The sequence below is a fragment of the Numida meleagris genome, chromosome 6, assembly GCF_002078875.1.
Source record: "Numida meleagris isolate 19003 breed g44 Domestic line chromosome 6, NumMel1.0, whole genome shotgun sequence".
Classification (NCBI taxonomy): Eukaryota; Metazoa; Chordata; class Aves; order Galliformes; family Numididae; genus Numida; species Numida meleagris.
In genome coordinates, this window is record NC_034414.1 from 23,048,011 (window position 1) to 23,075,299 (window position 27,289).

At 35.4% G+C, this 27,289-nt stretch overlaps 1 protein-coding gene across 17 annotated transcripts in view; it reads right to left on the bottom strand.

Moving 5' to 3' along the window:
• Window positions 1–27,289, bottom strand: part of FUT8 (fucosyltransferase 8) — an 81,697-nt gene that overhangs the window by 7,187 nt on the left and 47,221 nt on the right. For 16 of the 17 annotated variants that reach the window (XM_021403620.1, XM_021403624.1, XM_021403621.1 and 13 more), the window contains 5 exons: window positions 22,659–22,773; window positions 16,513–16,750; window positions 10,149–10,395; window positions 8,450–8,626; window positions 3,796–3,946 (listed from right to left, as the gene is read on the bottom strand). In XM_021403620.1, coding sequence (XP_021259295.1) covers window positions 3,796–3,946; window positions 8,450–8,626; window positions 10,149–10,395; window positions 16,513–16,750; window positions 22,659–22,773 — 928 coding nt within the window. Of the gene's footprint in view, window positions 1–3,795; window positions 3,947–8,449; window positions 8,627–10,148; window positions 10,396–16,512; window positions 16,751–22,658; window positions 22,774–26,434; window positions 26,572–27,289 lie in introns of those variants that run through there. The other variant, XM_021403636.1, reaches the window with a different exon arrangement.

Here is a 27,289-nt window from a genome sequence, read left to right on the forward strand (position 1 = left end):
GATGTTGGTAAGAAGGAAGATACGTTTTGAAGTATCATTGTTCACTTTCATAACATTTTATGAAGGAAATTTTCTTCAGACTGAATACAGGTTGCAACGTCAGAATCATGCTGTGCATCTCAGAGTTGCCAGAAACACAAGACTGTCAGCATGATAAAGCTCCTTCCAACAACACTGGTTAGAAAGCTCTCTGTCATAGAATCATCAAATGGTTTGGGTTGGAAGGGAACTTAAAGATCATCTAGTTCCAACTCTCATGCTGTGGGCAGGGCAGCCATCCACCAGATCAGGCAGCCTAGGGCCCCATCCAATCTGGCTTTGAACGCCTCCAGGGATGGGGCATCCACAGTTTCTCTGGGCAGCCTGTGCCTCAACACTCTCCGAGTTAAGAATTCCTCCTTAACATCTAATCTAAATCTCCCTTCTTTCAGTTGAAAACCATTCCTCCATGTCCTATCACCATCAGACTGTGTAAAAAGTTGGTCTCCCTTCTGTTTACTAAAGGTTTTGCATCAGTCTCTCTTCCTTTGTCTACTGATCCCATCACTCCATCATAGAATACATGATCCACCCTTGGTGAAGCCATGCTGGGTGCCTTGGATAACCCCCCGTCATCCCTCATGTGCATAAACATAGCTTCCAGGAGGATTTGCTCTGTGATCTTCCCAGGCACAGACAGGAGGCTCACGAATCTGTAGCTTCCTGGGTGTTCCTTTCTCCCTTTCTTAAAAATGGGAGTGATATTTCCCTTTTTCCAGTCACTGGGGACTTCAGATGACAGGGTCAACTTTCTGGATATGATGGAGAGTGGCTTGGCAATTACATCGGCCAGAGGCCTTCAGGACCTTGGGATGCGATGCATGATATTGGGCCCCACAGACTTGTACACATTCAGTCTCATTTGTCAGATGTCTGATTCGGACACTGTGATCTGACTTGTAATCTAGATTACTAGATTACTTAGATTTCTCTGATTTTGATTACCATTATATTAGTAAGAGGTTATTTTAAAGTTTGTGGTTATTTTTGATACTTTGTTCTCTGCATCTGTGGGCACCCAGTAATGAGGAAGACACACACTGTGTGAAAGATTTTAAATCTTTTCAGTATGAGTCATTTTAGTAAGTCTTTCAAATCTGACAAAACATGTAACATTTCCTCTCAGTAATTATTTCCTTTATAGCCCCGAACCTAGAAAACTAACCTGTCAACAGCAGCAGGCAAAGAATCCACATAAAGAATTATATGTAAAGCTAAGTAAGATAGCCTCCTATTTTTCTTCATAGATTTACTTGCTTTGCAGACTATATACTTACAGTTACAATGCAAAATATAGGACTAATAAACCCTGAAAGGAAATTAGATTATCAGGAAAAATAAGCCACACAGACAGCTACAACTTCATCTAAATGAAGACTGAAGAGACAAAATAGCTATTTGTTTTAATGTGCAATCTTAATTCATCTTGATTTTTTTTCCCCCTCAAGGAAAAGAAAACTGAACACATTGAGTATAAAATTGACAGTCCAAAAATCACACCAGAAACCAAATCTCAACCCTACTTTCTCTTCACACAGATTAGATACAGGATGGTCATCATTAGCATGGTTTTGCTTACATTCAAGCCATAGTGTCTGCCAAACTGTTTATTTCATTGATGAAAGGATGGTGACAGTATATCAAATGTTTAAAAAAAAATCTTCTAAGTCCAGGAAAGTGAAAAATTTCTCGACAGCAGAAAAAAATTACAACAGATCTTAGAGAAGTACAATACAAGAAAACACTGTAAATATTTGCGTTGGTACATGTCCAGCAAAATTGAGGAGTCTGAATTATTAAAGCAGAAGAAATCAAAGAATAAATGAGGAAAATGGTTGGACTAAATTACAGTTCCAGCTACTCTAAGTTGCAGTTCAATAAAAGACTTCGTAGACTTCAGCAGAATTTTACACACTGCTTGAAAACTGTCATCCAGCAAAAATGTCTACGGTTAGATGCACGGAGATGGAGAACAAGGATAGAGCTGAAGGACACTATGCAACTCAAACATACTCTCAAAGAGGGGTTTATACCAGATGACCTCCAGAGGTCCCCTTCAATCCTTGTCACTTTAACTATACTAATGTATTTTAACATATACTCTTCTTTTGAAACAGTTACAATTCACCTAAAATATATTCTGTCAAAGCAATTCTAAAACCTAAATTTAAACACGGTTCTTCTATGCTTATATCCATTATGTTTTGAACGTAGCTATCTAAATATAGTAAAAGCAGATCAGGTCATAGATTTCTCATTAAGAAAAGTTTTTATTAAAGAGCACATAATTCTTCCTTTAGAATATGAAATTTATATCACATCTGAAATACGTGGTCCTAGGTCTTAGCTAATAATCACCTGGTGGAGATACTTCAGGTGAATGGAGCTTTTTTTTTTTTTAAAAAAAAAAAGTTGATGGTTTCTCACAGGCTCTTCTTACCAGGGATTTTTTTTTTTTTTTTTTTACTTTGGAGTTTATTCCTACCTTGCCCTGAAGTAGTCAATATTAATAACCTTCTAAATATGCTTTTAAAAAGTCATTTTCTTCACAGGGTTTGATGAATAGTGAGAAAAATGCAACCACAAGCATGACTAAGGGATAAAGGGCTTTCCTACATTTTTTCCTGGTTTTGCTGTCTTCTTGTCATAATAATGCAATTATGAATTTTGGCTGTCAACATCAATAAATCACAGTATTTATCATATATTAACATTACACTTGTTATTTATTTTTCATTACAGTGCAGAAAACAATTTACATTTGAAGTTAGAGAAAATTTCTTTTTGAAGTAATTTTTAAACTTTCAGGTTTTGTGTCCACTTCCACATAATAGTACAATTGCATCAGATCACAATTTATTACCATCTATAACTGAATGCTTTCCTAAACAGAGTGCTAAGAGCATATTTGACAAATGTAGGTAAAATATGTTCACTGTTGGATTTTGATGATATTTTGCTGTACCTGAATTAGGTGGATCACCATGCACAAGAGAAAACACTAATTTTCTGTTATTGTGGTTTTTTTTTAATCTTCAAGCACCTTTTTAAAACTGCTTTTCATGATATATAAAATACACAGTATGCTGTAATACATGTAATATAGAAGACAACAGTGACAGTTATATGATTCAGTTTTCCTACAGACTCCATCTTGCTTCAAGTTCAAAAACAAAAAATTTACAGTACGAAATTATCTGCAACAAGAAGTCTCTATAGATTGCAGTGGCCAGAATTCATATTTACTACCCCACACCTAGATTGCTAGAAATGTAATAGACTCTAATAAGAAATTAAATTTCTCCTATCCTTGTTCTTCACCACACCTGCTATTAACTCAAGCAACAACCAGCATGTCAAAGCTACAGCAGAGCACTGTGAATTGGATAGAAACAATAATTAACTTTATGCAAAGTTCAGAAGTGTTAAATGTTCAAAGTTATTTTCACTTACTTGTATGCCCTAACTGAACTGTGTAGAAACAAACATACACATGTTATATATTAACTTTATGTAAAACTAGAAAACATTTTTTTCTTAATTGAGATGCCTTAATTAAGGCAATAACTTCAATAGGGGAGAAGTAATCAACCAGTCCTAACAGTCATCTAAATGTTCACATATTATAGAAAGAAAATCATGATAGTCCCATGAAATTTTCATGACAGAACACTGAGACCAAGATAACTGAAGCAAGAAGAAAAGGAAGATTCAGAACCAGTACACATTCTAAAGCATATTTAAATTGCAGTTTACCTGGGATGAAAATGTACAGACCAGGAAGTCTGCCTGGGACAAAAAGTGGATATCCAGAATAACACCTCTTAGGGAGTTTTCAGTGTATCGATTATGAAGTCCCGCTGACCAAGATATGGAGTTATCACTGATAAATTCATAATTTGGATACCTATGAAAATACAATACACTGTTAGCAGTAGCATCTGTTGTTAAGAAGCATCATCTGTGCTCTAAGATAAGATAGTTAATGTAAGTCTCTCCTTTACACTCTAGAATATTACTGCTGCCACCATATGTCCTCAATTTATCAAAAGGAACTTAAATAAGAACAAAGTCTAAGATATGACTGTAAAAATACCAGGAAGCGGATGCTGTATTCTGTTAATCTCACTGATTTTACATGAAATATACTCATTTAAGCTTTTGCTACTACTAAATGGAATACAGGATGGTCCTTACTAAATTATGTTTTTGTTCATTAAGATACTTTTTATTAGCTACTGACTATGATACTGTATGAGGAAAGCAGTCACTTCTAAAGGGACATGTTAAATAAACAAATCTAAATTAAAAAGAAAATTGTTCCTCACAGTTATTAAGATTGTGTGGAAAACAGATTTCACAAATTTTTATTATGAGGCTAATTATAAAACAACTTAGATACAGATATAGTTTTCAAAGTTATAAACTCATTGCAACTATAAAGCACTATATAACATGAGATAGTAAGTTAGCTAATATTACATTTGTAAGAATTAATTATTCTTAAAGGGTGTAATAAAGAAAATCGAAATATACAGCAGGCTCTAATGCTAGAGTAGCCATAACTTATACCTGTAACTAGATTTTTCAAAGCCTGACAAAATGGTGCTGAACATTGCTTAGAATAAGGAGGTTTACACTTAGAGTTCTTGGACAGTTACTGAAATTAACACACACTTATATTCAACAATGTAACGTTAGTACTCTCAACACATGGTAGCCATAACTATGACAGTCTATTGTACCAATATGCCTAATTTATTCCATTTTCCCCCCTAAAACTATAGAAAAAACTGTTTCCAAAAGTGAAACAGTAGGCTTTACCACCTAATGTTCACTAGCTGTAACTAACAAATCAGGATATCAATAACAGGAGCCAATCAAAAATATTTATCAAAACTTTCTTATCAGGGCTTAAATAATTTGAGGAATATTTGAACTTCAAAAATAAGTAACTTTAACAGAACTTTGTCTTCCCAAGAGAATTACCTGCTCTAACAGCAAACCAATGCATCTATGGTAAATTTCTTTCTGAAACCTTTTCCTGAAGAATCTTACTAGCAAACTGTCAGTCCAGTAACTTAGTAAAAAAAAAAAAAAGTGTTGTTTTGGATATTGCTTTAAAAACAACTCATTCATTGTTTTGTGCTTCTAACAGCAGCACAAAAAAATCCCTCCCATACCACAGTCTCCCCAGAATAGGCAATCTGAAGGTAAAAAGGCTTCACAGTGGGTAGCTTTATCATCAGAGACATCAGTGACTTCAAAACATCTTAAATTTCCATAGGAAGACTTGAGAATTATGATTCATGTTACCACAAAGCTCAAGGTACTGAAAAAATTTTATAAATAGCACCTGTTTCTTTAATTTATTTCAAATTTAAGATTCACTGCACCCCGAAATTACTTACACATCATCTTACATGTACAGTTAGACAATTCTCCTTCCTTCTTTCATTCAGGAAATGGTATTCAAGTTGCTTTGAAATCTTGACTCCATTTCCGTTTTGTAAAGTTGATTCTAAATTACCGAATCACCAGTTTCCAACCCATTTCTTGAACACAGTGATCCCAGCCTAGTACTAATCTACACACATATTTAAGTTTCTAAAGAAATATTTTTGTACCCCTGTCCAGTTCCATCCTCCCCTCATCCTAATGTTATATTCATGCTTGGAAAAGGAGGATTCCTTTAAACATCCTAAAATGCGAGTGTAATAGCAGACATACACAGTGAGAGCAATGAGTCTTCTAGTCCTGTATCCTGTTTCCAACCAGGCTGAAAGAACAGCATAAACAAAAACAGAGTAGCAGGCCAAGCTTAAATCCTCATAAGTTTAGCCGCATGTGGCCTACTGTCTGCCTCCATCAGATGAGGTTTAATTCTCCTTTCCACTCACTCTATATAGTGCTTGATACTCAATTTAAAGTTATTCTTACCACAATGACTACAAAGAACAAAGAAAACGAAATTTCTCAAGCTCCACAGTTAAAGTCTTGCTTCCTCATCTGTATATGACAATTATTGTAATATGTACATTGTAAGCTTTTGTGGATTTTAAACAGAACTCTGGCAATTCCTATTATGAGGATTCATGAATGCAGAGGTAAATGAATAATGAGTAATAAGATGTCAGACTTTTACTGACAGAATCATCTATACACAGTATTTTGTAACATCCCTCAAACAGATTCATATGTAAACCAGAAAGGTACTGAATATGGTTCCTTAATACTTCATGTGCATGTTCAGCTGCTGTATTTTGAACACTGAACAGCTTAAAGAAGATGCTGTCAAAAATAAAACAGACTAGGAATGCATATACTAGAAAACCCAAGAGTTTGTAATTGAATGCCATTAGATCAGCTAAAGAACAAACATTTTACAGCAACCCTATCACTTATGTATGACAAATACCATAACCTCTGCTTACCAGAAATTTTCAAGTGCTTTAATTCCATCAGCATTACAGCTCATCTCTAATCATCTTGTTCTACATCATCCTAAATCTGAAAACATTTTTTTAAATAAGACCCAAAAAAAGGCAAAAAACCTCATAACTGCTACAAACTGAGACTACTGACTCTACTGCCTTTGTTACCATACTTGTATTGTGCAGATATCTGACTGCAAGCCAGAACAGTATTGTTTTCATGGCTATCAATAATTTCAAATACTTCTCTTGACGTAAAGAACATACTTGTGTGTACTTCAGCAGAATTTTCATCACTTAAATTCCAATAATGTTTCATGGCCAATCACTCTCATGTAAAGACAGAATTTCTAGTACTTTGAAATATTTCTGCACCCAATAATAAATTCAACGTAAGTTACTGAAGGACAGCTGCTTCCATGAAAGCAACACGACTGGAACTTTATTTGGATGGCTTTTGTGTGTCAAGTGTAAAGTAATTTGTTCTCTTCTCAGGAATAGGAAAAAAAAGGTTCATTATTCCCAAAACTTGTTGTTAACCTGAGTTCAGATATCCTTAAATGATGAAATATCAAACTGGATCCTGCCTTTATCACAGGAAGTCTCAAACACCTTTACTCTATTGCCAACAGCTGTTGGGTGCAAGCAACATGTAATGCACCTTGAACTATCATAAAATCTGTAATGTTTGATAGAATTGTTTTACTAAGTGTCATGGTTTTATGATTATTGCTATCGGTATTCCCCATCATAACATCATGTAGTGCACTGGTAGTTAAAGAGTTAATGCTCCAGTTCTGTGGACTGTTGATATTTCTGGGTACCTGGTTTTCAGAAGTACAAATCCCAGAAATTCCTTGCTTAATAAAAAAAAAAAAATCACATTTTTGCTCAAAAGACAAAGTTTTGGAAGTAGAAATCAGAGCTATTTAGTATACATACAAATAGCACTCAAAATGACATTATGCTAACTTGTACTACTACTCTGAAGCAAATATATTTAAATTCAATGCATCTGGAGCAGTTATCCTAGTTTCCACAGTCAGGGCAATAAGCATTTGTGAGATTGTTTATATGCCATGAAGACCTCAAGGAACATTATTTGTCCTTAATACAGGAAAGCAGATGCATAAACAGAAGGTTTTACCAACTCAGCAAAATGTAGCAAACTATGCAACTTCACAAGTTCGCTCAGGAAAGCACAGGCCACATTAGAAGTAAATGAATGCATAGTGTGCACTAACAGGTTTGAACAGTTCCATTTGCTATAATAGCTAGGGATTTCATACAACTAGGAAAAGTTTGTTTCAGCCATGTTCTAGAGAGCTTCAAGACAAAGAGCAATAAAGAGACCAAGAATCCCACATACACAAAGGACAAAGTTTACATTTATTTATGGGTAGTGTGAAAAAAACAAGTCTTTTAAGTAGTGAATGTATATAATTTTTGAAAAAAGTCATCAGAAGTTTTTCAACTAACTTTTAAAAATTTCTCTGGCAACTAGAATCATAGAATCAAGGAATATCCTAAGTTGGAGTCAGTGATCTTTCAGGGTCACTTTCAAGTCATGGACCAACTATTCACAAAAAGGTATTGTTTGGACAGGAGAAACTTTTTAGCACATTAACTAGTTGGTAACTTAATTTCTAAATAGTTTATTTTAACATACATGTTGTATAGAAGTTTTGTGTGTTTATATTACTCATATTTTCTCATCCCTTTTAGAGCATTGGGTTGTTTTTCTAAGGTCAGAGATATTGTAAACTCTTCTAGAATTAAGTTTTAAATGTATGCATACTTGGGAAAAAAAAGAACATCCATAAAAAAGAATTTCTAAAAGAAAAATCAAAAGCATTGGAAGCTGAAATTCTTAACTGTGTAAAGATCACAAAACAATGATACCGAGACCTGTGCCCACAATAGCCAGAAATTGTAAACAGTAATTAGAAGGAACAAACTAGTATAGTTTGTCTTACTTGGATTTGGCCTCTTGCAGTAATGAAGGGTCATCTGTAGCCAAATACACTCTCTTCTTATCAACATGCATTCTACGAGCAAGAAGTTCAAACCGCTCTTCAACATGCACCATATATTCCTCGATGGGATGAAATGCTGCCTCTGTTCCTACTTTGTCTGTCCTTCGAACATGAACACTGGAAAAGGACAAAAATTTGGAACTCATAAATACAATACATACTTAAGCAAGTGAAACTTTAAATTTCATACCTGTGCTGAGAATTGAACTCCTACATAAAACAAGGAATGATTAGAAGTCACTGATGTCCATTAAGACATGCTGACTTGAGAAATTATTAACTGCAAAATCTGAAACATATATCAAACTTTTTAACAACATGAAGTTTACCGTCAGCCTCCACTTGAGTGTAATATAGGAGGGCTGCTTGAAAGTAATGCCTCCTAATTTAATACGTTGGCCCACAATGTCATAGGCAGGTGGTGGTATGGCAGCAGAGGCCGGACCTTCCCACCAACATTTCATTACATGCTGTTGCTTTGCAACAGATGGCAGCAGAGTGGCAGTCCGACAAACTGTACTTCTGACATGGAAGTACGTACGAAGCAAATCTCTGTTACTGAATTCCTCCATGCAGAAAATATTGCACCCACTGACACTCATCAACGCTTGCTGAATGTTTACAGAGACCAAACGGTGGATGCAAACACAGTGAGGTAGTGAGTGGTACATTTCAGCAGTGGCAACAGTGACAGTGGGTCACCTCCACTGGTTCAGATTTTTATGGAAGTAGCACGCAGGTTCTTGCTCATCACTGGTGAAAAGACATAGCTAATAGTGGTGAATATGTTGAAAAATAGTGTTTTGTAGCAGAGAACTTGCTCTATCAAATAGTATTATCGTGTCCTTTTATCTGTTGTAGTTTCCATGAAAATAAATAGGAGGCATTAATTTTGGAGCTCTAAGTCTTGAGATCTGCCAATATAAAGTGACCTACCAGGTCAATAGACAAAAGCCAGTTCAAGAACTAACATTTGGACAGAACTACTATATACTAGAAAAAGAAAGATTAGGGATTGAAAGAAAAATATAGTTAAAGGAAGCACCAGCAAAAATTGTCACATCACAAGACAGTAAAAGCCTTTCTTTCACAAGCTGTTCTTTATTGCGCGTAGGCGCTTCCCTGCTCCCTGCAGCTCCCCGTACAGTCCTTTCCAATCCATAGTTGCAGCTAACAACAATAATGAAAATATCAGCAGGAAAGGCACATACTATGTTCAAGTGCAGCTAACAAGAAAATTAGCAGTAAATTGTGGTGTGTGAAACGTACACTTTCTTCCTCAATGATAAAGGCTATGATCGCTTTAAAAGAAGACACAGATAGAAAAGTGTCTGGAATACAAACTGTAATGCAATTACATGAAGGAAATTCAATATTACATTTCTAGATATCAAAGGACATTTAATTCTTCTATTGAGCCTACATCTCTTTCCAACTACAGGACAAGAAGTATGCTTCAAATGAATACTTGTGATCAATTTGTATTATACACAGCTTAAGAATAACAACTTCGTCTAGAAAGTACCCCCTACTCCCTCCACTTCAGGCTCTTGGCACACCATTATAAAAAACATTATAAACAGGAATCATTGTATACACATATTGAAGCACAGACAAATAAAGACAACTAAATACCCACCCAATCACTGGATGTTTGAAACCAAGTTTCCTTGTGGCTTCCTCTATTTCTTTTTCCAGCCAAGGCTGTGGACGAATCAAGTATTTGACAAACTGTGAGACCCACCATACTGCAGGATCCCCATGTACACGAATTAGCCTATCAGCCAGGTCTTCAGGGACAGCCAATGGTAAATAAGGTGGCCGTGGATGTAAGCTGTCAACAATGGGAAGTTCCACCACCTGTACATCCTTATCATTTGCCTCACCTGTATTAAAACACATACCACATTAAGTCAGATAGTTTACTAACTAATAAGCTTTACCATTTCTTTGTAACATCTCAAACATATCAGTTAAACAAAAGCTTCAATTTCAAAAAGATCACAAAGGCCTTTCTCTACCTTTTCCAAAACAGCATTAAAAAAAAAATCACAATTTCAGGCTAAATTTATTTATACACTGTAACCATCTATTCCACTAGAACAATGTTGAATTCTTAGCACTGGCAATCAATAAAAGCTAAGGAGTGTTTCTGTTCTCAAATTCATATCTTTTTTTTCTTTTTAGTATGACCACAGCATTACTGTGGAGAGAGGTTTACTTGAATACAACTTGCTATCTAAAATGCTTAAATTCAATTGCTTAAGACAAAAGTAGAGAAATTGTTTAAGGCCCAAGAAACTGTTTAAAAGAAAGTACATAGTCCTACTCTTTTTATGTATCTAATTTTCATTTACCTTCAACTTCTGGAATACATTTTATTACAGTAAATCCCAACTTCTCTAACGTCACTTGGAACCACTGAATTTGCTATGCTACTGAAAGAGACAATTCTTGTCTTGAAGAACTTAAGCTATGAACATAAGCAGTAAACTAAATAGATCAAGGAAAACAACCAAGCAGTACAGACATATGCGATTTACTCTTAAATACCAACTAAGGCAGAACATACAGATGTTTTAGATGGGACTTTCACTCAAGACTAGATTACCCTTAAATGTAAGTGTCTAAATAACTAATCTTTATCCTCTGTCTTAAATTATACATATACAATTATTAGTTAATTTATATTTTAAAAGTTACAGTTCAAAGAATACTTGAAAGCTGACACTAACACCAAAGGAACAGCTCTGCCATTCTTCCCCTCTGGGCAGCCCTCCCTTAAAACCATTCATCCATCAAACCATAACTAGAGGCAGTAAAGACAATATTCAAATAAAGCTGCAGGAAACTTAGTTTCAGGTTTCCTGTTTCAATTCCTGTTTCATCTTAATGGTTTGGAGGTCTTATGGGAGCACATACCATTATTTAAACACATAAATTGCACTGTCCATCATGTAACACAGAAATAACTTCCAGCTCTATACTGATCTGTCCTTAATCTGATTTAGTCTGTTTTTCTTCCTCCATTCATTGTTCCTTTATTTTTATTATTAAAAAACACCTTCTTCAATGTATTATTGGAGAATGCAACCAGGATGTCACAAATCATCAAGTAAAAATGAGAAAAAGAGGACTACCCTTTTTTCCAGCATGTTGCAATGATAATGTAACACTATGACTTGGCAATTCAAAATATTCTTACTCAAAATATCCTTTCAAGATATTTTTAGTCTTTAGTCTTACAAAAGAGACATGGACACACTGGAGAGTATCTAATAAAAGGTCCACGAAGACGACAAGGGACTGGAGCATCTGTCCTGTGAGGAAAGGCTGAAGGAGCTGGGATTGTTCAGCTTAGAGAAGACTTAAAAAACCTCATTCATGTATATAAATACTTGAAGACAGACTACAAAGATGGAGCCAAGCTCTTTTCAGTGGTGCCCAGTGACAGGACAAGAGACAACAGCCACAAACTGAAACACAGGAGGTTTTTTTTCTGAACACCACAAACCAATTTACTCTGTGGGTGATGGTGCACTCACTAGCACAGGTTGCCCAGGGAGGTTGTTGAGTCTACTCAAGTCTACTCAAAAGCTGCCTGAACAGAGTATTGGGCAGCCTACCCTGAATGCCCTTGCTTGAGCAGGGAATTTGGACCATGTAGATCCAGAGGTCCTTGCAAACCTCAACCTTTTATGATTTTCATTTTGGAGAGAATAAAAATATGGATGACAAATATGTAATATTGCCTTATTTTGGCTCTTATTATTAGGAAATTATACATTCTACAGTTACTACCTAAATTATTCATGAATAATTTGGCCATAGATATCAAAGAAAAATGAACTGAAAGTAAATTACAATTGCAAGAAATGTATAATTTTTTACAATAAAAAAACATGCATACAACCAATTTACTAAGACTATTTTTCTTCTCTTGAAAGACTTGATACAAATGTTTGAAAGAAATGAGTAAAAAAATTGTCACACTGTAAAACAACTATTGTATTTGGGGGAAAAAAACAACAGCAGTAGGAATCCTAATCTTTTAACATACATGAACTAGAAAACCTGAACTGGACTTGCAGGATCATCATGTCAAATGCAAAGAACAATTCATGTCAGAGAAAATAAGAATTAGATGCGCCCCACAAAAATTAGACTAAAACTTGCTTATGTTTTGCTATCAGACTAAGGTCAGCTTGCTTATGAAAATGCATTTTACTTCCTAAATTTCAAAAATATGCTAATTTTTCTGAAATAGACAAGTACAGCACTCATGCATAATTAGGAGTGAAATCAACCATTAATATTAAAAAATACATTCTCAGCTCAATTCTTTGTAGAAGAGATGACCAAATTTTTTAATCTCAGGATTGAAAGCTCAAAACTTTATACTGCTAATACAATTAAAATTAGCGTCAAGAAAAAAATTAATAAGTAAATACATAGATTTAGACAAAGTTTGTCATTATAGGAAGAAAACACAGTATACTACTAAATTATTATTCAATGCACTCCCTGCAAATTACATGAAAGCAATTCTTTTAAATTATGTGATTCTCTAACTTTTTGGCTTATTTCTATAATTTACACTAATATCCTGACATAAGCTTTAACATGAATAATATTGATATATAATTTTAAAATAACTTTTACTAAGACCCTATATATATAGTATAGTATGTATAGTATGTAGGAGGAGCATATTTGTTAGAGACCAAGATTTTTATATTTCAATGCATTTTTATGTATTTTTAAAATTTAGGAAATCTCATCCAGATTTCAGAATCCATTTGAAAAATGTTAAAGGCGCATTTTTGCAGACAAACTGTTTAATTTCAGAATATCAGACTCACTGAGATGATGATCAAATAAAAATGAGAGCAAAATCTACATAAACACGGGGAGACAAAAATACAGATGTTCTATCTTTTTGAGGTTTTCTTTCAAGTTTACTTGCAATTAAGTATCTCTGAACAAAGAGGAACTGACACTTAGTAGGAATTTCTCTTTGAGGAAGCTTAACCCTTACTTGCTTGTTTTCTAAATTGCTGATTCTTGACATGGTCAAGTTCATCAGGATAAATGATCGGGTTACTACAGATCTTAGTACTTCACACATTCAAACTCATTAAGTTTGGCCAGATCATCCTGCCAGGAGGTCATCTACTCCAAATTTCTGCTCAAAGTAGGGTCAACCTTGAGATCAGAACAGATTGCTGTGGGCTTTGTTCAGCCAAGTTTTGAGTGCCTTCAAAATAGAAACTGCACATTTTCTCTAGGCCATTTCTTTGACTGTATTCATGATGAAAAAGTTTTCCTTTCAATCAACATTGTTCTGTGTGAGGTGTCTAAAATAAGGACTTGCAAATGTATTTTACAGCCCACAGAAGACAAACAACTAGCTTACTAAATTGTATATGCATACCTGCCTTTTTTCTTTCCCCCCTCACTAAACTGCTAATCACCCAGATGTCTTCAAGTTCTATTGAATCCAATATGAGTAAGCAATGTTACTGGATCTCTGAAAATAAATAAATAAAATAACTCACCTCTCTCCACAACAAAAGAAATCTAGCATACAATGCACCTCTCAGGAATTTTCAGAAGAAGTGAAATAACTATAAGGCAATACTCCAAGGAGTACAACTATTGAAGATACGGACACATCCACATTTTCTCAGTGTAACCAAAAACACTTGTAATTTATCAGTTCTGCCTACAATAGCCTTGAGGATACTTTTCAAATAATAAAATGGTATGCTCACACGCACACCAGAGTGGCACAATCATGGAATGACTACTGAAACCGACATTTTTTTTCCCCGTTTGGAAGCAGCTACAGGACTGGCCATAACCATCAAAATTCATAGAAATAGTTAAAAACTCATGTCCAAGGATTCCTACGTAACTTAGGAATTACATTGTTAACCCAACAAATAGTTATCAAATTTTATCGTACAGATACTTTATGATAATATTTAAAATTATGAAATGCTGGAACACAAACATTCACAAGATAGAAAGACACACACAGTGAAAGAATGAGCATTTTTCTCCTCTTTCCAGCATTGATGTCAACGCCCAATCCCAGTGACTAGTTCAGAGCTCTCCGGAAACACAGTGTAACCGCTTGCATGTCAGAAATGAAAGGAGGGGAATATTTCTTGTGACTCTAGAATAAATGCATCAGACTTGTATGTTTGAACATTCTTTCTGATACATAGCCTAAAGCATCATGCAAAATCTGAGATGAGGTGTCTGTCAACAAAAAAAGAAGAACGAACACAGAGGAAAGAATAATTTCTGCTAACTATGGATCTAAAAAGCTCTCATTCTTAGTCCAAAGAGATAAACTTTATATTGCCATTATGTCATTGGAGTAGTACTGGTCTGAGGATGTCATCCTGTATCACCTGTAGTTATAGAGAGAAAACCGCATGCTATGAAAACATCTCATTAGTGCCACAGTCTCTTACTGATAGATGTAGTCTATACAATTCTCTGTTGAAAATTTCAACATTTTTCAGATGTCCCAGTGACATCTGGGACTTCTACTGCTGCCAACCACTTCCTTCATGATATACTGGAAAGAGAGTAAAGAACAATGTTCTGACATTCCCTTACTGAATCTATAGACCTAATATTAACAATCAACAGTATCAGTCATCCATCCTTAAGCAGAGTTACTGAGCCAAAATTCCTTTCTGGAGCAAGAGTATCATGCCATGTGCTAAATCAGGGCTGATAAATAAAATGGCTATAGCCTGAAATGTGGCACAGTATTTCCATTACTTTTTCACACTCTTAATTGCTTTTGTCCATAGCTTAATCCATTCTCTACCTACTGTTTGAATATCTACTCATCTCATAATTACTATGTGGCCTATAGTTGTTATTAATATGACATATGACATTCTACTGCTCTAACCCATTTTCAATTTTTTTCCAAGATGAAGACAGATATCACTTAATTTACCTATTTTTAATACGGTCAGTTGTACTCTTATAATCAACTGTGTTTGCCTGCGCTTACTCTAATCATGATAAATTACTATTTTAACACCATTTGGAGGGGAAGTCTATAAAATCTGGTTTTAAAAGCTCACAATTGTTCACATAAAAGATATCTGTGCTGAAAATTAATAAAAGAAATTCTTTCTAGTGTTCAGCATAAATTCAGAGGAAAATGTTAGCATATTGCCAGTCATCTACACTTACACTACAGTTACTCAATTTTGACAAATGCCCCAAACAGGTTTTAAATATGCAAGAAAAACTGTAAAACTATGCTGATGGTTTTTTAGTCTTAAGATGTTGACCGGAAGAATTTCATTAAAATGAATGCTCTGTTTTCTTTGAGATAAAGCTATCTAATCCTCCAAACATGAATGCCCATCTGAATATTTGTTGTTCTTTTTTCTAGCAAAATGGTTCCGCCTAGAATAAGAACAGATCAGCGTATTGAGCTACAAATAGCAAGGCCTTTAACTTTGCCATTACTTTTACAACTTGAAATTTGAGTCAGTTTAGCTTATATTAAAAGATATTTCAATATGTTTTTGTGTATGTGCATGTGAATTCCCACTGGATACCATTTTCTTCATATTTATACTGCTTTCTTTTTTTTTTTTTTTTTACTTCAGATAGATAGGTGTTATTATTTTAAAGTTTATCAGCAACAGCTTCTACTTACAATTCAGTTCCCACAAAAATTGGATTCATATCTGGCCCATAACACAGTGGCACACTGATGAAGGACTATATTTAAAATCTGAAATTTGTATTAAGAAAAAAATCTCTGCCAAAGCAGTAGAGCCCTCTTAATAAGGAAGATATTTTTTCAGTAGAATGTATAAATAAAATTTAAACAATGTTTATGCATACAATTGCAGTCATAGTTACTATGGTTCACATAACATTAAAGGAAGAGTTATCAGAATAGTCCTACACAATAGAAGTTGTAATAAATACATTGAAATTGAGTTAAGTGTTACCTGACCAGTGTCCAGTTGTTGTACCAGATCTGTCAGTACATGTCTCACTTACAGGTCTAAATACAGTCTCCCAGCCACCAGTAGCATAGCGCCAATTCTGAGACTCTAAAATGAGCGTTCGCTGAGTGCCATAAGCAATCATGAAGCAGTAGACTACATGATGAAGCTGACAACCGTAACCACAGCCTTTGTTAATATTACAGACAAGCTTCTTAGCTTTGCTGCAGTCCTTCGGGTTCTGTAAATATGGATGAAAAAGTAAAGTTGAAGAGCAGATGTACACAAAGACATACATACTTTTTTGTGAAAAACTGACAAATGTCATAAATCACACTAGTCATCCTGCTATAATACATCTCATTAAAATGAATGAGCAAGCTTCAGCTCCATGAAAACTTTATGTGAGTTCTTCACAGTGAACATGAACTGTTATTGAGCATACTTCACTAACCTAGTGTAAAATAGAGTATCTTCAGTTTCTCACTTGTAAATCTGTTGGAAGAAGCTAATACTCGTACTCAGAGTTTACATATAACCAACATGATTCTCTAATATTTGTACACACCACATATAACCAACATAATTCTCAATCTTGGAATGCTCTTTTTAAATTTTCCTTTGGTATTTTTCCAAGTTTGTCAGTTCTCTTTCAATGTCTATGCCTTGCTTTATAAAAAGAAAAGAAAATTCTCAAATTTTCACCTGGCTATAGAATAAAACATTTATTAATGGACTGCTTCCCAGACTAATTTACTACATACCATATACAGAACATAAAACACATAGTTGAATAGATTGATAAAAGACAGTACACGCTATCAATAAAAAATATACAATATTTCCAAATGGACATGGGCTGTGAATGCTAAGTATATTTAAATATATCAACTGTTAAATATTTTTGGGTATTTGAATGAGATGGCAACAACATTTATGTACATTTCCCTTTCTGTAAAACACAGATTTTTGTATATATTCACCCTTGCATTCTCTGGATATACTTCTGCATTCCAAAAAGTTTTTTTTTTTTCCTATAAAATCTCTATTATGTAAATTTAGTTTTCAGTTAAACTGTGAGAACACTGATATTTGGAACTTGAATAGAAACTTTCTTACACCGAACCAACTTTAAATGAAATTTTCTGTAATTCAAGCTTTACAACAAATCAGGCCTTTCCCACATTCAAAAAACACCTTTTGGAGAACAGCGACCTTAAAGATAATCTGAATAATCCAAGACATAAAATATTTTAATTAAAAAAACTTGGGAATTCAGTCGTGTGAAGGAAGGGAAAACTATTCAGATCTGAAAAACAAACACCTCAATCTTAACTTTTGCACTTCATTTTTTTTGTTTTAAGGGAAAAACATCTTGGGTGGTCCACTAAAAGGATACAGTTGAACTCTCACTCAAATAAAGGCAATATGCCACTGTCTTGCACCTTGTAAGCGTTGGGAGATTCTAACTCCTTCTTCCCCAAAGAAGTTGTACAGTTCTTTAGGATGCAGTTGGCTTTGTATGTCTGGGTTACAAGTAAAGTGGTAGATCCAGGTTTCCTCTGCAAGAAATCTACCACCTTATTTTTTTCACAGTACTTAACAACCTTTGTAATAAGGTACTACAGACCATTAGCAGAGTTACGAAAGTATGGCTGACATCTTCTTCACTGCAGCTGGGAGATTATGTATTACATTGCAGCCCTCAAAACTGCATTAGTACTCACAGAAATCGTAGTGTTTAGTCTTGCATTTAATTAACATTAATTGATTTGCCTGTTTGAAGGAATAACCTTGAATAGCTTCTTTTGAATAACTGACTTAGGTTGTTGCTTTCTCTTACTAAAAATAGCTCTCCTGAACTCATTTAAAAATTATTTTATCTGAGATACACCAAACAAGAATCATAAACCTTTAAACGAAGTTATTTTAAAGTTATTTCTAGTATCTGTGATACACCAGAGAAAGGCTAGCACTATAAATCTTTACAAGAAGATTTATGAAACTTAAGTGAATTCCACACTATCATGATTGACCATCTCAAATATTTAAGCTTTGTTAAACTCAACAAGTCTTATAATTCAAACATGTCTTCTTAAAAAGAGAGTAGACTTGTTCCCTACTTGCTTTCTCCATGGTAAGATTTTGTAGACCTTTGTACATCACACGTCCTTCTCAGTTCTCTTAGACTGAAATCTTCATCTATTTAGCCTTAGTTCTCAGAACTGTCCATTTCATATATTTGATCATCCTCTTCAGTTTTTCTAGTTCTATTACATCCTTCCTGACATTACAGGATTAGAACTGCACCGAATAACTATGATGTGATATTGAACACAAATCATATTTTCACAGAATTATCTATAACTCCACAATCTTGTGGCTCCAAAAGCAGAGTTTGTTGTATTTTTACATTCAGATTACTGGCATACAACAAAAGTAAAAATCAACTAAAATCATGAATCACAGGGGTGGGAAAGGACCTCAAGATCATGCAGTCCTGCTCTCCAGCTAAAGCAGGTTCCCTAGAATTTACACAGGAAAGCATCCAAGCAGGTTTTGAATATCTTCAGAGAAGGAGCCTCCCACAACCTCTTTGGGCAGCCAGTTCCAGTGCTCTGTCACTCTTAAAGAAGTTCCTCCTCATGTGCAGATGAAACTTTGTGTTCAAGTTCGTGTATACTGCCCCTCATTCTGTGGCTAAGCCTGGCCCTTTTCACTTGACACTCATCCTTTAGACATTTATAAGAACTCCTTTCAGTCTCCTCTTCCCTAGGCTGAACAGTCCCAGGTCTCTCAGCCTTTTCTCATAAGGGAGATGCTCTGGGCCCCTAATCATCTTTGCAGCCCCTCACTGACTCTCCCTCTAAGTTCCCTGTCATTCTTGAACTGGGGTCCTCACGAACAGGCACAGTACTCCAGACATGGCCTCACAAGGGCAGAGAAGAGAGGGGAAAAACAATCTCCCTCAACCCACTGGCAACATTCTTTTTAATGCACCCCAAGATACCACCGGCCTTCTTGTCCACAAGGGCACAGTGCTGGCTCACAGTCAGCCTGCTGTCCACCATCAGAATTGTTAGAAGTATGATAATTTGAAATACATAGACTATATCTATGCTACGAAAACAAATATGCCATAAATAAATAAATATTATTTAATTATTAAAAATTATTTAATTATAAAAAATTTAATTAATATAAATTAAAAATAAATAGTCTGACTGGTGCAGAACAGATTGCTCTTGTTATTAAACTCTCTAAACCTCTTAAAACAGCATAGACACACACAGTAGATTTATGTGTCTTGTGCTAATTCTCAATTATCTTGTGCTAACTCTCAATCCCAGCCAAAGAAATGTCTGGGAGAAAACTACTTAATATGAGTCAAAAGCATGCCACAAACAGTTCTAATAATTTAATAAGAGTATAAAATACTACATTCCAGTGCCTGGGAACATTCCCTGTCATCGCATGAGTAAAGTAAAAACAGTCTTAGGACTATTTCCTGGCTCCCATCTTCCACTTCTCTCAGCGCTCACAGAACCCACAGGTTTTTTGATAGCATATCCACAGACTCAGCAGGATCAGACAGAAAAAAACGTCAGAAGTGATGTTTCAATGCCTCATAACCTTCCACTGTTTTCAAGTGGGTAGTTAGTCACCAAAAGATGTGACAAACTAGCAAAAGTAAACACCAGTATTTAACATACTTTTTTTTTGTAAGAAAAAAATGACAGCATTATTTGTAATGCTCAAAGCTTAGAGAAATGTACTATCATCCATTGAATCAAAACAATTAAAAGTAGAATAGTCAAGCACTCTGCTGCAAGTAACCTCATAAACACAGTACAATGCTCATTAACAAAAGTGTTGATTTCTACATGTATGTTTTCAATAAATGCTTTATTCCTTAATGCTACAGTCTCCTAGAGGAGACAGTCTCACCCAAATTTCAAGGAAAATATCAACTTTTGAGAGAATGATATCAAGGAAAGGTCCTTCTCATCTTTGTTATCACAAACATAATTCAGGCAATATCCTATTTCCCTCTCTTTATGACGGCACTTTTAACAGGTCCTTTACATACTGTCTTCCCCTCAGTATTGAGGGGAATGAGGGAAGGCAATGGAAATTTCTTTCAGCTGCTGGAAGAAAACTTCCACCACGTGCCACATGTAAAGACAGAGCCTTATCAGTTTCTAATGTTCATTCCTCTAGCTTGCACCTAATCTCCTACAATAAATACACTTCAGCTTGAGTAAAGCATCTCAGCATGCAAGTGGTGAAGACTCTCAATCCACTATAAGCAATTTTTCTCTAGAATATATATAATATATATACATGCTGATATATACATCACTGCTGATATACATATATATCAGCAGTGACCACATTTTGGAAACTGGTTATTATTCTGGTACTAGACTTTGAATTTACTAGGAAGCCAATGAAGATGACACAAGACATCTCAATAAATACTCAAACCATTTTCACTTTTGTTTGTTAGTAGGGAAAAGCCAGAAACAACTCAGTCCCTTGTGAAGGTATACCTTCACTAGATGTCAGAAAAACTGGGCTGCTCTATACTATTTTCTCTTTAATTCTCTGTTTTATTTTTAAATCTTTGTATTTTCCCCCAAAGATTAACTTCTAAAATGTCTGGATTTATAAATTTCTTAAGTTTTTGGTTTGTTTTCTTTTCTAATCTTACTGAGAAGGAATCAAATCCACTCTTCCATTGCTGTGTAATTAATTCAACATTCTGGCAAATATAGGAAAAGAACTGGAAAATGCAGATGAGCCTACAATATCCAACAGTAAAGATGGTTCAGTACACAATGAAAGAAATTTTTGTGCAACCACAAAAAAATCACCAACCACTCACTGAAAAAAAAAAAATCATATAACAAATACAATCCCTTATAAGTTCAACAGTAAACCAGAATCTGAGATGGAATCTATTTACTGCTCTGTTTAGTGACTTCTCTTTAGATACAAATATATTCTAAAATGCAGTATTATATATAGTATGCAGTACTACTGGAGCCCTTGACTGACAACTTGAAGATCAGACTTCTATTGCACATTCTCTTCAATGGCCTGATGATGAACATCTCTGAAAATACAGTCTTCTGCTTAAACATAAAAAAAACAACTAGGAGCTTAAGTATTGCTCAGACTACAAGGAATAAGCTAAACGTAGCCTCATTAAATCAAATTTATGATGATACCATCCAAATGGAGCAGCAGTCATCACTATTCACAATCACTCAGCTAAATGATTTCCCAAGGAGATGTCCCAAAATAATACAGCTATCACAGTTAAACATGTCCCAGCAAGAAATCCATATTGTACTATTATTCTTAACAAGAAAAAAATTTACTAGGATGTTCCATATTGAGTTTTTTGGATATGGAATTGGGGAGGTTGTTGATTTTTTATTTTTGTACACAGTCAAATTATCAGTAGAGGTGCATAACTGTAGTTTCAGACCATGGACTGTTTTACATTCCATACTGACAATCAGCACTACACTCTTCAAAATCCTGAAATCCGCACAGGTATTTTTAAACATAATTACTTCAAAACACATCAACTTGTATTGAAAACTCACAGTCTCAGACATTTCAGTATGGGATCATCAATCACCCAACACAAGAGGTATTTTAATCTTCTGAAGGACTCCAAAAGCCTACATCCAGCTTAGTACATAGTGCAGGACAAGAGTTTGCACCCTCAGGTTTTTTTGTTTGTTTTTTTTTTTTTTAAGGCAGAACAATGACGATAAAAGGCAAAGAGAGATAGATGACATATTTGAATGTTCCATTTCAAAGATTATAGCTTCTCACAGATCTGATACACTTCTGCCCAGTTACAATTAGAACTGTAAGCAGCCATTTCTTGTTATCCACTCTTGGTTGAAATGCTGCTCTTCCATGTACACAAAATAATTTTTGACATAAGTGTTCTTATTTCTGTATGAAAATCATTTATATATAAGCATATGTAAGATATGAAATCCATTCATATATAAGCATTCACTTCAAACTATAGTATAATTATTCTACTACAAAGATTTAGCTAAGTGCACCATCAAAAGAATTCTTAATGTTTCCCTTGATTCAAAAAGTGTACTCTTTTTTACCTGTAAGTAAGTTATTCTCCTCTGCACCAGATCCGTTAGGTCTTTGGCCTCTTTTTCTCGCCAATCTCCTGCTCCATCTGTTTGACTGAGGTAGTACAAGTCTGTCATTATTGACCTATATACAACAATGGGAAACAATCGTAATATTACAACAGAATATTAAATGAAATTTTAAAAAGACAATTATTTCAGTTATAGCCGCAAAAACAGTTGCTTCATCCTACTCCATAATTCAAACAGCAATCAAGAAAGACTGCGTTCTCTAGTTAATGTATGTTCCATAACCATAAATAATTATAGCGTTAAACACGATATGGGCTAGAAATAAAAAAAACATTCTGAATCATTCTCATGGACACCAGAGAAGATGTTCTTTGCACATAGTGTGATCTACAGAAGGTCAGTACTGTCATGTGACCACAAAACCTAATCTTCTGAACTCACACAAGAGGTATCAGGACTTGTCCAGAATCTTTTATTTATATACATATTTACTCTATAAAAATGTGAAGTAAACCAGGAACTAAAAAAAAAAATCACAGGTGTTACAACACAAAAGCCATGATAGGATACTGCAGATTTAAAACACTTAGAGTTATGGAGACTTCCTTTGATTGTTCTTGCTAGGAAACGTGCATTCTTTAGGTTTACAACCGTTATGTTCTTTTGAGCATGAAAGACCATCATTATGGTTTAATAATACAGACTTTGAAAAGACATGGACAAATACCAATGACCAGAGTCAGTCTCCATACAGGGAGCTAACAGTAGGTGGACGAGCAATCAATAGGCTCAAGATCGGAAAATGCAAACAAAAGATGAGTCTGAACAGAATTATTAGAGGATATTGCAGGTGGTAAAACAGGAGAAAGAACTTCAGATACTGGAGTTGCAGATATTTGTTAAATCACATTTGGTCTTTCTTTGTCTTTCTAATTAACAACATAAATGGGTTGTCACTATTTTTTCTATCGCAAATTCAAATCTTGGAGCTGCTCTAATAGCATTTTGCTCCTTGAAAGCGGAGTGGAGTAAAGAATCTGCATCTATATTTCACCTGCATTAGATTGTCACAGAAAAAAAACAACAGAAAAATAGATGTTTAAGACATCTTAAAGGGCCAGACATTTATCCTAGTCACATGACAAAAATCACACGTATTAGGATGCTAAAGACTGTAACTGAATAAATAAAACTCAGAGGACAAGAAAATATAGGGTATATTATTATATACCAACAAAAGGGTATTCAGCAACTTCTTAAATTCCAAAACAAATCAACAAGTCCACACAGACTTCCAGTGGGGGAAAAAAAAAACCTAACAATAACCAAAACACCCAAAATCCTGTGATTCTCAGAGTGAATGACAGCATTCAATTTGCTCATTCTAAAGTTATGCTTATTTTCAGGGAAGAGGCCAGATAAACTCTGCGTAGAGAAAAAGAGACTAGGTGGGTACTGCATATCCTAAGGGATAAAGAACATCCCAGAGACAGTAGTGCCTCACAGGCCAAAGGACACGCACATAGGAAGGCTAGGAGTCTTGCAGCTTATTGAGAAAGACTGACATGACAATGAAAGCAGCAGACAGATCTTGAAGGTGAAAGAACAAACTCACAATGGACTAGAGGCAACAAAAAAGAGCATCCTGCAACACAAGATCTTTACAGAGCCTGAAGTCAACGTTGCAAATACAGAGTACACAGGCTGAATACAGCCGAAACATTTTTTGTATCTGTTTTCTCTTACACTGTTGCTTTTGGTTTTCATATTTCAAAGTGTCATTCTACACTTTGTTAAAAAAAAAACCAAAAACAGCCACCCTCTACTTTCCAGCTTTTCAATTTTTGCTTTAAAAACTTCAGTCTTCTTTCAGGACCTCACCACACAGAAGGCCTGCACAGATTTGCTTCTAAGACTCAACAGGCATCATGACATTCTGCTTTTGATAAACAGACTACTGTCACAATAATTTCATTTTTTTTAGAAGCAGCACAATTGTTACTGATTGTATCATATGTGCAAACTTCTTCCAGTACCACAGTGGTTCCAAATTACCAAGCTGAATGGCGCAGTTGACACGCTAGAGGAAAGGGATGCTATCCAGAGGGACCTAGACAGGCTCAAGAGGTGGGGCCATGACAATCTCATGAAGTTCAGCAAGGCCAAGTGCAAGGTCCTACATCTGAGACGGGGCAATCTCAATCACAGATACAGGTTGGGCAGAGAATGGCTTAAGAGCAGCCCCACAGAGAAGGATTTGGGAGCGTTGATTGATAGGAGATCCTACATGAGCTGGCAATGTACACTTGCAGCCCAGAAGGTCAACTGCACCCTGAGTTGCATAAAGTCAAGTGTGACCAGCAGGTCAAGGGAGGTGATTCTGCCTCTCTACTCTGTTCTTGTGAGACCCCACCTGGAGTACTGCATCCAGTTCCGGAGCCCCCAACACAAGGAGGACATCGAGCTGTTGGAGTAGGTCCAGAGGAGGGCCACAAAGATGATCAGAGAGCTAGAACACCCGCCCTATGAAGGCAGGCTAAGAGCACTTGGGATCTCCAGCCTGGAGAAGAGAAGGCTTATAGCAGCCCTCCAGTAACTGAAAGGGGCTTTCAGGAAAGCTGGAGAGGGACTTTTTATAAGGGCACGTAGCAACAGGATGAGGGGAAATGGTTTTAAACTGGAAGAGGGTAGATTTTAGATATTAGGAAGAAATTCTTTACTGTGAGGGTAGTGAAACACTGGAACAGGTTGCCCAGTGAGGTTGTGAATGCCCCCTCCCTGGTAGGATTCAAGGGCAGGCTGGATGGGCCTTTCAGCAACCTGGTCTAGAGGGAGGCGTCCCTGCCTATAGCAGGGGATTGGAACTTGATGATCTTAAAGGTCCCTTCCAACCCAAACCATTCTATGATTCTGTGATTTGATAGCAGGATTCATCTAATAACTTTCAGAGGACTACAATGCACAGTTTCAATATTTAGTGCAAAGAAGTATGTACTTCTTCGCATCCTTAGGTAAAGACAGATATGAAGATAAGGCTGTCAGACAAAAATATAGATACCTTGCATGTTGGGCTTAATGAACTAGTAGTCATTGGTGTTACAAAGAAAGGAATAAGAAAATAACTCATCCTGGGAAGCAGGGACATAAAAATATTCTGCCAAATACACACCACAATTCAAGATCCAACTGTTGTTACAGTTGAATGTGAGCTAGGGTATGTAAATACAGCAGTAGCATGTACAGAAGTGGTTTGGTCTCCATGATGGATCTCAGTAAGTTTGACATCATACTCTTTGCTCCAGTTTTGGCACACAGTTAAAAAGGCACATCAGGAATCAATGGCCTGAAGTCTAAGAAACCTAAAAGAAAATAACTCTGGAAGAGAACAGTTATTTCTGAGTTAACTACTGAAACAAACTGCCTAGGGATGTGCTAGCTTATCTGTTTGTTGACTATTTAACTGAAGATCTGAGGTCTTTCAGAAAATTCTGCTTTAGCCAAGCACAACTTTTACTTCAGTCAAACATATACCATTGTACCCAGCAGAGAAATAATCGGATGAAATGTAATGACCTATTTTATATAGACAGTAACTCCAGATAATTGAATGGTCCCTTCTCACTTTAAGCACCAATCTGTGACATTTTAGTGTTTAATTTTGTAATTTAATCTTTCAAATCAACTGAAGTCTTTGCCCACATTAATAATCAAAGTCATTATTTTTAAACTATTAGTTTAAATATTATTTTACATGACTTCCAAAAGTTTCTTACCAGGTTTTCCTTCTACTACAGTAATATTTTCAAAGGCTCATGCTTTACTACTGATGTTCAAACATGCAGGTCTCTCAGCTTTTTGGGGAGAGATACTTGTTTAAAGTAGTATATTTAATTAACTCCAAAACTTTCTTCTGACTGTCTACTAACAAGACAGAAATTGCCACTGTAATCCTGTTGGGAAGATAACATTTTAAATATAATAGGTTTACAAAGACTTCACTGAATTTGTAACACTTGCTGAATTAATTTTGTTGAGAATGAACAAAACTCATAGTGAATGTGCTAGTATAATACAAGCAGCATACAATATGGAGGCTGGAATATCAACAACATAATGAAAACTTCAATAATGGTAATTTCTGATATACTCCCCCCTTAAGCTTTTAAGTAGGGGAAAAAGATGACTTCAGAATGATAATTAGTCCTGAAATAAAGATCTTACATAATTTTAAATTGATTACAATTATACAATAACCTAATGATCAACATAACTTATGACACCGTAATTTGGATTTCTGATGAAAATAGCAGTGGTAACTTACTGATGTTTCAGTTGTTACAGAGTAGTGCTTACACAGAGTTAAAGACTTTTTTACTTGTGTATCCCCAGCTTTCTCGATGGCGGGGCAGCACAAGGAGCTGGGAGGGGACACAGCCAGGACAGCTGAGCCAGACTCAAAGACATATTCCATACCATATGGAGTCAGCAATAAAAGTTGGGGTGAAGAAGGGAGGATGTTCAAAGTGATAATGTTTGTCTTTCCAGGAAACTGCTACATGTGCTGAGACTGATTTTCCTCCAAGTGTCTGAACATCAGACAGGAAGTAGCGAATTCATTCCTTGCTTCA